At 41.7% G+C, this 13,303-nt stretch overlaps 1 protein-coding gene across 1 annotated transcript; it reads right to left on the bottom strand.

Annotated features, from left to right (window-relative positions):
- Positions 1-7,392: 7,392 nt before the first annotated feature.
- Positions 7,393-10,363, bottom strand: LOC121905821 (potassium voltage-gated channel subfamily S member 2-like). The gene is made up of 2 exons (XM_042424349.1): positions 9,928-10,363; positions 7,393-9,598 (listed from the first exon to the last, which is right to left on the bottom strand). Exon 2 carries the CDS (start codon positions 9,594-9,596, stop codon positions 8,157-8,159), a length of 1,440 nt encoding a protein of 479 aa, XP_042280283.1. The 5' UTR covers positions 9,597-9,598; positions 9,928-10,363; the 3' UTR covers positions 7,393-8,156.
- Between the last annotated feature and the right edge of the window lie 2,940 nt (positions 10,364-13,303).

Below are 13,303 nucleotides of genomic sequence, written 5' to 3'. Positions count from 1 at the left end.
TCATCATGATTTGTGGCATAGGTTTATCTTGACATAATGTTTATGAGCAACCACATATAGCCACTTTAACAATTTTAACAATCCCATAAATGTTAAATGAGCATGATAAAGACACACAGCACTGTTCCATACTCACATTAGCAGATCTTTGGCCCACAGGAAGCCATAATGATCCATAATAGGCAGCCATCCGTCTGTATTCTTTGGATATTTTCTCAGATTCACAGCCCTGTTGCCTCCAGTGGGATAGTGATGAACAAGAGGCGGCGTCTCCCAGCTGGTCCCTCTTTCATCTTGGGTTGCTGAGTCACCCAAATCCCCTTCAAAAATGCTCCCAGTGACTGTATCCTTTTATTCGATTTCAGAATGGTTTTTCAATGCCCAAAAATGCCCATTATAATTACCTACATCCCAATGTGACATCTTAAAATCTGTTGTGACCAACAGTCCAGACCTCAAGCATATTCAGTTTATTATCATGTATGACAAAGAAAAGCTTCAAAACATTTGAGTAGCTCAAATCAGCAAATCTTTGGAATTAAATTTAATTAAACTTAAAAAATGACTAAAATGATTATTTGATCATGAAATAGTTGCAGGTTAATTTATTTGTGGCTCGAATTAATTTTGATCATATTCTAATGAATACTTTATACATACTATATACAACGTGCTAACATATAGGCAGAAAACAATCTAATCATTGGTGAAAATGTTATCATCATTTCCTGGTAAAAGCAGTATACTTTCACTATCACATATTTCTCAGTAATTACCAGCCATTCCAACGCAATAACTTCATTGCATCTAAGTTAATTGGGAATCACTTAATTATTTTCATTCACTCTGGCACAGTTATTGGCCCGTAATTTAAAAGGACAAAAAAAAAATGACTACAATATTCACATTTACTCAGCCTCAGGAGAAGAAGAAAATATGTTATCCTTTGGTAAGTCATGTGGAGTCTTGTCAGTATCAGCTTTTGGACAAGCAAATTTGTAGCTTTTTGCCTGAGATTGCAAAAACTTCAGCTGACTGGTGCTTTTTATCAAGAGACTCTCAATCTTTTACACCAGCCAAGAAACACTCAGGCTGTCAATCACCAGCAGTGACCAACATTTATCTCTCTGGGGAAACACCAGGCACCTTCACCTTTACGTACCTCAACACATAAACCGCCTCCACCACAAGCTAGCCTGAAATTAGTTCAAATGAAAAACACAGGGCCACTCCACTGAGTGCAGAGAGCCAGACTGGAGCTCAGTTTGTTTCCATAATCAGTTTCATTTAGACAGTGTGGTCCCCCTGGAGTGGCTGCAGCACTTTGCACAATATAATTCAAACGCCAGGTGGATTTCAAAGGCAATTAACCATACCAGACAAGGTACAGCACTGCAATTATAACAAATTAGGCAATTATCACCATTCCCCAATACTATCGGGGATGAATGTAGCCCTTAGTATTTTGTGAGTTGATGATCCAGTAAGATCGATGGGAGTAAAAGGGGGAGAGTGGAAGAGAAAAAGAGGAGTGGGGCTGCAGTACTAAGAAACAGAAATAGACTCATTATACTATTATTTTCACATCATGACTCACAGTATGTTATCACAACTCCTGCTACCTTCAGGAAATCAATTTTCATCCAGAGTTTCTCATATGTTGTGTCTTCTGACAGCTGCATAGATGACATATTCCATCAACAGCTTATTTTTTTCTTTTGATCTAAGATCTGTAGTTTTGTCTTTTTTCTGCTTAGAATATACTTGACTAGAATCAGACATACGGTGTATTTCTCGCTAGCCTGTGGCCATGACTGACATAAATCATTTAACGTTTTATTGTCTTTACCTATGCAAGGGTAGTAGTGCATCTTACAGAAAGCCTTGTGATTGAAGGCAGTCTGATAGTCCTCTACCTGCGCTCATATTTCTTGTATTATTGTTGCAGAACCTTACACATAATTGTCTCCTTTTTCTGAAAGCACACACCTTGAGATATCAGGTTATTCAGGGTGTTATTGACGTCATCCCATCAGGCTCAGGTGGACTGCCACCGAGGCTCTTAGACACACTCCTGTTCAAGCTTTACAAACCTGTCTGCACCGCTGTCCTTGGCACATCCCGGAGGAAATTGATTCCGGAGGGAAGTAATGACACAGACACACACACATGCACAAGCACACATAAACAGCATATACAAAATATGCAAATACACATTACACACAGAGACTGTCAGACAAGTGATCTGTATATATCTACCAATCATTTTTCCTCTCACACTGAAGTTTGGAAAAGTCTGATTGTGTCTATCCTCTTGACTCGACCCCCCACCACCCATCCAAGCGTAATAATGGATCCAATCTGAGCCTGTCCAACCCTCTATAGCACCAGTGGGAGTAGCAGTGTCTGAGAAATATCTACAGTTCAATTCTCCCTGAGAACACTGAGCTGTGCATGTGCAGTGTTGTGTGTTAATGTGTCCATGAATGTGTGTATTTTCCTTAACAACCCCATTGTGAACTTAAGGTGAATATCCTTTGTTGTTAATTGACATGCAGGCTCATGACCCTGAGCTTGATTGGAATAGTATATTCCCTCTCCTCTGAGTAACCAGCCAGGGTTACAAGGCTGTTACATATACAGATGCTGTCACTGCAGCCCTCATGAGGTAACCATCTCCTCATTATGTTTCCACCAGGACCACTGGTTTAGCTGCAGGCACCATTTCAACAGAAATGGAGTGCGTCACGCTTCAGGTGCAGAGGAGTACAGTGACATATGTGAATTATGAGTAGAGACATCTCAGTGTGGTTAAAGGCATCGTCTCTGTGTGTGTTAAGACTGGGATGATTTCATGCATAACATAATAATAAACATGATCTTGGTGTATGTGCAGCCTTATGATGTGTTTCACAAAGGGCTTTAGGGAAATTAGACATACCCATCATTCCAGATAATCTGCAGAAAAAAATATTCTCAACATACTGTAGGTTTTTCTCCTACCACTAATATCCCAGCATGTACCGTGTGGACTTAATTCCACTATATGCAGTCCAGAGAGGCTGATGAGTAGACTCAGAGGTGTGTGACATGAAATTGTTTGAAAGTCCTTGGCTGGTTGCTAGGAAATAGTAGTTATGGCTGGATGGTCATGTATGTCTTGAAGGTTGAGAATGTCTAGGCAATTGTCAAAATATCCTTGAGTAGAACACTAAAACCTGAACAGCACCATTGCAACGTCTCTCCAGGAAACACTGCAAGATCATGTTTTTTCTGGTGCAGATCCCACAGTCTAAGTATCTAACACATCAGGTAATGTAGGAGTTAACAAAGCCTCCTTGGGTGTAAAGTTTAGTGAATTCACTGAGGCATCTGACTTGCACATAGCCTCAGCTCAGTTCTTCTTCTTGCACTTAGAAAGACCTGAGATTTACAGGCTCACATAATTAAAGTGTTTGCTCTTACTGCCACCCCTGTGCCATCCAAACAAAACTGCCAAAGTACACCATTACCCTTCTTGGCTGTTGAGAACAAAAATGCATTTCCAGCCTTTCAGGCCATTTAAACAGGTGATGTGAAGTTTTTCATATAAATCTGGGAATTGGATTTTCATAAAAGTCATTGGTAAAAGGTAAAACATCACTTGCTAAGTGTTGCATTAGGCCATTTTGTGTTGTCCATTAAAAGTTAGTGCGAACACTATTGTGATTTAGATCCCAAAACATCTATCTCTCTGAATGAGTCACTTAATGTTTGCACACCAAGGGCTGCATAAAAACGAAGACACGTTAATGGTCCCATTTGCCTAGAGTTATTGTCCTTCAGAAGTTCTTTGACAATCAAATGCCTGTTGAGGTTTCCTGGTGAAGGGCCAACACCAGCTTTACCTGCTGGAGGATTTGTGCAGGGTGAGGTTTTATGCTGTGATTTCTGTCTGAGCTAGTATTTTATATGATATTTGATCATTTGATATGTTGTGATCTTAGTATATTTGAAATAAGACTGGTAAATATTGCTCACATTTTAGCTAAATAAAATGAGTCTTGTTTTTCAGCATGGTTAAAAATAATCCTAGCGTGGCTACGCAGTACTGTGCATTGCTTGGTCCACCACTTGGTTGGTCTTGACTGAAATATCTCAACATTCGTTGGATGGATTGTCAGGAAATCTGATACAGAGATCCATTTTTCCAGACAATGTATCCTAATAACTTTGGAGATCCCCTGACTTTTCATCTCAAGCCACCATGAGGTTAACTCTTGTGGCTTTGACAGAAATATCTTGACAACTATTGGATGGATTGCCATGACATACACACATTTATGCCCCCTCAGGATGAATTGTGATGACTTTGGTGATTAGTTAACTTTTCAACACCATAATCAGGTCAAATTTTTAATTTACCCAATACTTTGGCTAAATACTTCCAAAACTAATGACCCATTAGCCTCAGTTTTATTTTGTGTTTAGTGTCAATTAGCGAATGTTAGCATGCTAACGCACTAAATTAAAATGGCGAACATGGTACAAATTAAAACTGCTAAATTAGCATGTTAACATTGTCATTGTGAGTATGTTCGCATGCTGATGTTGGTATTTAGCTCAAAGCACTGCTGTGCTTCAGTGCAATCTTACAGAGCCGCTAGCATGAAAATTGAATCCAAGATTACTTATGTTTCTCTATCATTATATTCCTTGCAATTTCAATTGTGGTAAGTTAGCACGAAAGTTTACTCTATCTTAGTGTAATAAAAGAAATAGGCGCCATTAGAAATGAAGTGTTAACTCCAAATACAGATGCCAGGATGTGGGTAAAAACCCACATGGAAAAAAAACAAGGCGGCCCTGATTATCTTCCTCAAACCAGCAAAATCCAATATTTCTTTAGTTTAGATTTTCTACAGGCGGCATAAAGGAATCTGATCAACCAGCCTTGCTCGGCATTACCTGCATTCTGCATTCGCGTCAGAGCTGTAGGTGATAATTAGCTATGCCATGATCCATATAATGAGAGATTACTTCTGGAGATGTTCACAGATCAGACATGGTGGGAAGAGGCAGAATGGGGGGAGAGAAAGAAACAAGCATGTTGAATAGATCCAATCTTCCCACACTGTTTAAAGTAAAGGGATAGTAGCAGATGGTAATGTGCAACAACACCAAACGCCTGCTTAGTAACAGAGTTTTATACAGAGCAGACTGGAGATGACGCTTCTGCTGCCAGCTTCAATAAGTTCCCCATTAGACATGCTGTCTGGTATGTTTGTGTACTGTATATCAGCACACACACAACATACAAACACACAAAAGCACATATACCGTTTAGATCTTATTCCCTGTCAGCACTGCATTAATAAGCTCAGTATTCTTCACACATTTTCTGCATCTTTTCATGCCCTTCGTCTTCCTTTTCCTCTCTTGTCTATGTCCCCAGCAAATGTAAAAGGAACCAAATAAGCCCAGACTCATTTAACTTTACAGGAAGCCCATTTTACATCAGAAAACATTTGATCAAAAAGCACTCTTTTGACTCAGTAATTAATCATTCAAATAAAATAATTAACCTACCCTGGTTATCAAGCACACCTCTGAAAGCTTTGATGATTCCATGTGAGACCATTAAAAAACCCTCTTCAATGTTTGTCTTTCTATCTGCATGATGAGTCACAAATTTGAGTCTTGATGATCAAACGAAATGGTTGGACTGGATTTATACTCTGGTGGTTACTGGTGTGAAGCAGGAAAGCAGATTTTTGCCATGACCATCCTCTAATGACCTGAGCTGCCATCTGTACTCAGCTGTGCCAGGCAGGCTCTGGGCTTTTCTTACATCTATCACCACAGTCAGAGGGTAATGACACAGGCGAGCCAAGGGGAGAGGGGCCAGACATCTCCATCTTCCTCCTCAGGAGTCACAGTGACCTACACACACATAGAAAGCCTTAACTCTTGGACTCGGATGACATTGGCCAAACCTTCTAATCTTGTTATTGTGTCTCTTACTCCTCCAGTTCTAAACTATATTTCAATCTTTTAAATTCTATAATTACTTTCCTCTCCCGAAGATGGAAAAGATTGACTTATTTGGTATGCCTTTGTTGATATGTTAAAATGTCACCAGCTCTCACTGTGAACTTATTTGCTGATTTTCCATGCTATGGCGCTGCTGTGGTGTTTTGGATTTGCTCCCAGAGGAAAAGCCTTTAAAGTTTTAGGAGTAAACAAAAGGAGACTGATATAATTGGTCTCTGAGGGTAAATATTATTTCAAATGAGCTTCCCAGAAATACTTGGAAACCAACCGACAATATGTTCTCATTAATATTTTCCAAGTGAGCATGACCTTGTTGCCAATTTGCCACTCAGTTATTCTTCTATCGTCCCTTGAATGAATCAAAACTCAGAGTTCCAATACTATTATGATCTTATATGTACATTCAAAAGCTCTTCACTATTCAATACATTTTCTGGTACTAATATCTTTTAAATCTAAAAAAAAAAGCGACATTAAACTGTTTTGGATGGGGACTTTTTGCTCTGCAGGTGAGACCAACCAGCCCATAGTCTGTGGTTTTATATGCACAAACTAATTAACTAGGAGTGCCAATATGTACGATACCCCAGCCTGTCTACACAAATTAATCTGGAGACAATGAATTTCAAATTATCCCCTGACCACTGGAGCAGATTAGTTTGATTGCTCAAATAATTGAAACGTGCATACATGTATGAATTATCTGTAACTTGAGAAAAACAAAGTCCTGAAAGTGATGAAGGTGGTGCAGTGCTGTTTTTGGCTCAAAAGTTATGAAAAAATTGTTCATTTCTCACATTTAAGACATTGCTTTAAAATGAAATGCTCTTATTATGTTAAAAACCGAAACTCATGTAGATAACTTTATAGAAACATGAAATGACAAAAGAATCAATGTGTTAGAGCCTCAGCCTACTTGTATCAAATGGTTCTTTATCCATTAAACTGAAATCAATGCCACTAAGTGAGTCCTCTCTGCTACTGCATCCAGTGAGTGAGGTGTGCACTGCGACGCTGACCAAAAAGCAGAGACAGACACAAATATATTTTATTTTATCCAGGCACCTTAAGACTTGATGGAAAGAGGACATAGAATACATGCAGGTTGTCTCCACCATTTATAAACTAAGTTGTATCGGCTGTCATGGAGACAAACTGCTTGTAGACTACGTCATTTATTATATCAAGAAATTGTATTGTATAGTCTCCTCTCCATTTGTTTTGAGGTAGGAATAGCAGTGTGCTGAAAGCATGAAAAAGTGTATCTTCTATCACGGTCATAAATTGATAGTCTACTTTTACTATTAATATGATACCATGTCTGTTACTGTCATTTAATTGTAACACTTTACCCTGTATTAGTAAAGCATATTGACTAATAAACATATTTTTGCATTATATGGTGGTGCAGCAAAAAAATCAAATCAACTCACAATAAATTGATTCAACATGTCAGCTCTGAATGGTTGTTGCTATGCCTGTCAAACTGTTTTAGATATTGTGTCAGTCACTACTATGAATCCATCTTTCCCCTCCAGGCTTTCATGTGTTATCTCAGTCAGTAAGTCAGACTTAGGCAGACCTTAAGACCCTCGCTCTGTACATGAAACAAGCAGGAAAACTGTGTTACGTATTTCTTGTTTAATAGTTTGCTTTTACTACACATCTGAAATAATCTTGTTGCAACACCACAATAACACATCAACACTCTTCCAAAAAGAGATACAGCTGGAGCTACTTCAGACATATTTGATCACAACAAGTATAGCTGAAGGGGGGCTACAGTGTGACACCATTAAGGACCGTAAACATCTACAGCATTCTCTTTCTTTTTAATCTTATGTCGTCCAATTTTGTCTGGCCTGTATGGTGAGAGACCACAATAATGCACAGTGAAATATTATATTCAGGCTGTCCAGTACATTTGCTTACTTTCTCATTGTGACTGACACATAGATTAACACATTATTGCACAGAGCTACAGAGAGGCAAACGGTCAGATATCAGTGGGAAGGAAGTGAGCTTTTGATCCAGATGTTTCAGCGCCCCGGACAGCTCCTCATGCAGCCACATTGAATGAACGGTGTCACCCATCCCGACCGGGTGTCCTTAATAAAACTGTTTCAGTGTATTGACTCATTCAGACTGTGTTCACTGGGTGAACTCCGACTCATGTTTGACAAGCTCGCCATGAGGGATTTGACTTTGTGTGCGTAATAGTTCCTCAGGTTGACCGAGGGCACCTCTTTTATCCCCTCATCGAAATCACAGCTTCTCATTGCGATCTCCAGCTGTTTTTGTCTCTTGTAGAAGAGGGAGAATTTATTGAAAATGAGCGTAATCGGAAGCACAACTACTAAGATCCCTGCCAGGATGCACGCCGATGCAGTCAGCTTACCCGCTATGGACACCGGGACCACGTCTCCGTACCCGACAGTGGTCATGCTGACGGTGGCCCACCACCAGCACGCCGGGATGGTGGAGAGATCCTCGCTGTCCTCTTTCTCCACCGTGTAGGCCATGACGGAGAAAAACGACACCCCGACGGCCAGATAGAGAAGCAGCAGGCCCACTTCTTTGTAGCTGTTCCTGAGCGTGGCCCCCAGGGAGCGCAGCCCTGTGGAGTGGCGGGCCAGCTTCAGGATGCGAAAAATCCTCATCAGCCTCAGCACTTGCGCAACGCGTCCAAGATTGGCCAGCGCCGGGCTGCTCTCCACCACCAGATTTATAAGGAGTGTCAGGTAAAATGGAAGTATGGACACCAGGTCTATCACGTTTAACGGGTGCTCGAAGAAGTGCAGCACATCCGGTGCCACTACGAACCTGGCGACCAGCTCCAGAGTGAACCAGCCGATGCCAAAGTGCTCCACAGTCTCAAAACGGGGATCCTCTGTGGGTTGCCCCTCGCTGTCCAACAGGCTGAACTCACTCATGCTGTTCATGCACATAGTGGCGATGGAGCCAAGCACCACCAGGATAGAGAGGATGCTGATGATGCGGCTGGCCACGGAGTAGCCGGGGTTATCCAGCATTAACCACACGCGCCTCCGTGCGCTCCCGAGCATCTGCTTGTCAAACTTGGTGGCGTCATTATAAAACTCCAACAACTCGTCAAATGATGAGGTGGTGCTCCCCTCATCACTCCGGTCTTCCCAGTCGTCCCTGTCCTGGTCCATCTTCCTACAGTGATAGGCGCTGCTGCAGCAGGAGTCAATAAAGAACTCGTTGATGCCCCAGTACTCGATCTCCTGGCTGAAGGAGAAGATGCACAGCTCGGCCATGACATGCAGCCGCCCAGTGTTATAGAAATTCAACACATAGGGGAAGAGTGCCGGGTTCCTGTCGAAGTAAAACTCTTTCTCTGTGTCGTCGTAGTCGTCGCACAGCTCCAGTATGGACTCTTTGGACTGACAGTGGAGTAGACGCGCAAGTCTCGTCTCGGGGAACCGGGAGAGAGTGTCGGACTGGAGACGCTTCTTGAAGCCTCCCACGTTGATGCGGATGGCGGCGTTGTCATCCATGTGAGCCCCGCGGCCCGGTTCCCCCCGGACCTGACCTGTCATGTCTGGAGGGGGACACGCACGGTCACAGAAAGAAAGAGTAACAGACAAAACCACAAAGCAAAAGAGAGACACACAGAGACAGAAAGAGACGGACAAAACAGAAAGAGAGGGAAAGAAAGGAGAATTACAAGACAGCTGGTGCTCATCTTTTAATTGATACCTTGCTTTTCAAGCAAAAGACTCAACCGGCGCCAATTGCTTTTTTTTGTTTTTTACAACCACGTGTTTCCTCTCAAATTACTGTCAATTTTATGAACAGCAGTAGGCCTATTTCACAACCTTGGCTCATTTGAAACGAAAGCACATGTGAAAAAAAAAACAAAGAACTTACTTTAAAGCGCGGCCAGGTCACTCTATCCTCCTACAAGAAGACTCCGCATTTCAACTCCAGCGATGGCATACTGCAGTTTGTGGGCAAGTTTGGCCCCAGAAAAAGCGCAGGAACCTGTTTCCCCTGGAGTCCAAACAGACTCGTCTCTGTCAGGTTGATTCTCACAGCTTGGCCAGAAGAGCTCTTCTGAAAGGAGTCGGCGCGATGTCAAATACGATGTTGTTGCCTCCAGACAGGAATAAATTGACGCTTCTTTCTGAAATGTAGGCTACCCGAAGGCTTGGTGTAGCTGGTTGTCCTCACATCCTGCATCACACGGGGTTTACACTTCCTTCAGCTACAGGTCTCGGTTACAGTTACAACAGTAAATTCTGAGAGCCGTAGGAACTGATACACGCCCTGGCAGCGGCTTTTGTTTGTGCGAGGGAATTCTCTCTCTCTCTCTCTCTCTCTCTCTCTCTCTCTCTCTCTCTCTCTCTCTCTCTCTCTCTCTCTCTCGCCCTCTCTCTCTCTGTCTATCTATCTATCTCTTTTTTATCTGTTGCTGAGCAGCAACACGTAGCTCTCCCTCTGTAACCCCCCTCCCTGGAGTGATCTCAGCATCGTGGTGCTGAGGGGAGAGGCGCAGCTCTGGGAGGAGAGGGAGTCACCACCTAACGAACACTCAAGAAGCATCCAGGCAGAGAGAGCCAGGGAAAGGTTACACTCTGACACAACATCAACTGAAAATAAACTACGAAGCTTTTACAGTGACAAGTGTGTAAGCGTAAAGTGACAGCAAATCACAGTGAATGCAATTGGATATTACACAAACAAAGAAAACATTACTGTAATGGGCATATAATAAGATCACCCATGCCAGAGACAGTTTTATATAAGGATATCACGAAAGCAGAGTATGACACCATAAAATCACAATAATCAGATTAAAAGATTGGTTCAAATCTTTGCAGCAGAGCTTGAGATATCCCAATTTTTAGTCTCTATATGGGTCAAGCTCCAAAAATACTGGATCGGACAAGTTCCGTTTCATTTTATTAGACCCTCCCTGGTGGGTAAATACCCACAACTTGAAACTAACTCCCCTAGTTTGTGGTGCAGGAGTTCCTTAAATATGTGCAGCCCAAGCTGAGATAACCTTGGTGATAACATCAGTGCTTCATTTGTTCACTGAAGGAGCTTCACAAAGCTCCTTCAGTGCCACAGAAGACATTATACAACAGTTTTATGGGCAGATCAGTAATCCTCATCACAAGTAAACTGAATTTTAATGAATTTCACTTACTGGAGTGCCCCTTTAATTTTACGTAAAATGAAACCAAGGCAGTTGGGTACCATAGAAACACTGTAGGTATCCTGTGAGAATGTGAAATGTGTAAATGTTTGTTGCATATGAGGACTGATGCTTTCATGTAAAGGTTACGATTGATTGTTGCAACTATGGTCATTGATCAAACACATTCACTGTCATGACACGGGGATCAATAGAGTTATGACATTCAACCCATGCCAGTGTGTCCTCACTTGAAACACTGTTTAGTAATCCTCGCTACAAAGTATGTGGGGACCATGATACTGTTTGATCCAAGAAAAAAAAAAAAAGAGAAAAAGTATGAGCTTTCAACACTGACCACCCCAACCGCTGCTACTACCCAAATCCCCTTTTATCAATTCAGTGGTGACATCATTAACAGCCCTGTCTGGCAGAACATAAACCCAGTGTTAAAGCAGTGGCCTTGCAGAACAGCCTTGCTTGTATTGATTAAATGCTGAAGGTTTTGTTCCACATGTCCCAATGTGTCTAAAGAAGGTGATAGCAGTTGCAGACAAAAGCTGCCTTATAGGAATTCTCTTGGGTGTTTGCTCGTCAGTATAGCATTAATTAGCTCTTTGTCTGTAAGCATTTTGCACAGAGTGAGAAAGTATGATGCAGGTAAGCTGTTAGTTACGTCCAGAACCTATGAAACATTACAGTCCCTTTGGTTTGTGGTGTTTGAGCATTTGAAAATTACACACATGGCCAATTTTAGGTTCTAACTGATACTTTAAGAAGCCACGATGAAGGTTATAGCTCTAGCACTTCGTTGAGTTGAATGAGAGGACCTAAAGTGAAGGCTTTAATCGCAGCTATTGCTCCCTCAGGCTGTTCTACTGTGATCATTTCAGTCTCCCTTCTTTCCAATGTCATTCACTGGCCACCCTGTTTAAGACACTAGACTTTATCTGCATTTGAGATTACATTCAGGATCACAGGCAGCTGTTCTGTACTTGCTAAATTGTATTGTAATACACTGGCTCTGCTTACTACTAAATAGGATTTTTCACTCCCAGATTTTTACTCGCAGACAGCCAGCGCATTTCAGCGTTTCATCACTTTTTTTTTTTCTCCAACAATTTCAGCTTAACAGGAGCATGTAAACCCATGAGACTGCCAGTACAGATTGGGTCTTTACAGTTGTATTCACACACGCCATATCCTCATTCTGTATGCTTTTAGGGTTTTAATGAAAACTAAAACCTGTGCTCTTCAGGTACTCCCAATAGGACGGTATTATAGATCCTCTCACAGGCCTCTACAGATCCTCTACGCCCGCACACGGCAGATTTGTAGGATTTGGAAAAGCTTAACAACAGCCTTGAAAGCACACACAAACACTCTCTGCTGATTACAATGTTGTGAAATTACAGACTTTTTCCTATTAATGTCCCTCACTTGTGGGATCCATCTGTGGTTGTGTGGGAATGTTGTGCTGTGATTATAATCCTATTTAGCCTATCATTATCCTCGTCCAGCAGGGTCTTATTGAGTGCCTGGGTATCATCCTCTGCTCACTGTCATTTCTTGATGTTTGTGATCTGTATTATCCTGATTATTTCTCATCATATTACCTCTCACTGTGCAGGGCATAATCCCATGTTGGCAACAACATACCTTTACTACTGCACTTTTGGATAGCGTTCAGATGTCACAGCTCTCAGGATTATATTATTAGGTGACAGTGAGCGTTTATCGTTTACTTGCTGGGAAATGTTAATTTTCTGTGCAGGATATCAGATTTAGGTGAAAATAATGGGTGTCTTCTTGCTCTGCAAGCTCCATCAGTCCTGAATGGTATCTCTGACAGCACACACACACACCTCCTCAGACTTCATTAGCGTGGGCGAAGAAGCTTGATGTTTGTAATAACGAATGTCATCAGCGATATCAGGACTTTGTTCAGGACTACTGAGGTGTTTCGTTCTAAATTATTTGAGGTAACCAGACTATCATCAGCAGATTATTCACTCTCTGCTTTTCATTGAACCAGGCAGCTTTTGATTCATTCTTCTCCCACATGGTCGAGTTTAATGTGCTGCTTTGTGGAGGAGGAACTAT

This window comes from Thunnus maccoyii, chromosome 10, assembly GCF_910596095.1.
Source record: "Thunnus maccoyii chromosome 10, fThuMac1.1, whole genome shotgun sequence".
Lineage (NCBI taxonomy): Eukaryota > Metazoa > Chordata > Actinopteri > Scombriformes > Scombridae > Thunnus > Thunnus maccoyii.
The sequence above is the reverse complement of the archived record's forward strand: the minus strand, read 5'-3'. Positions and strand labels throughout refer to the sequence as shown.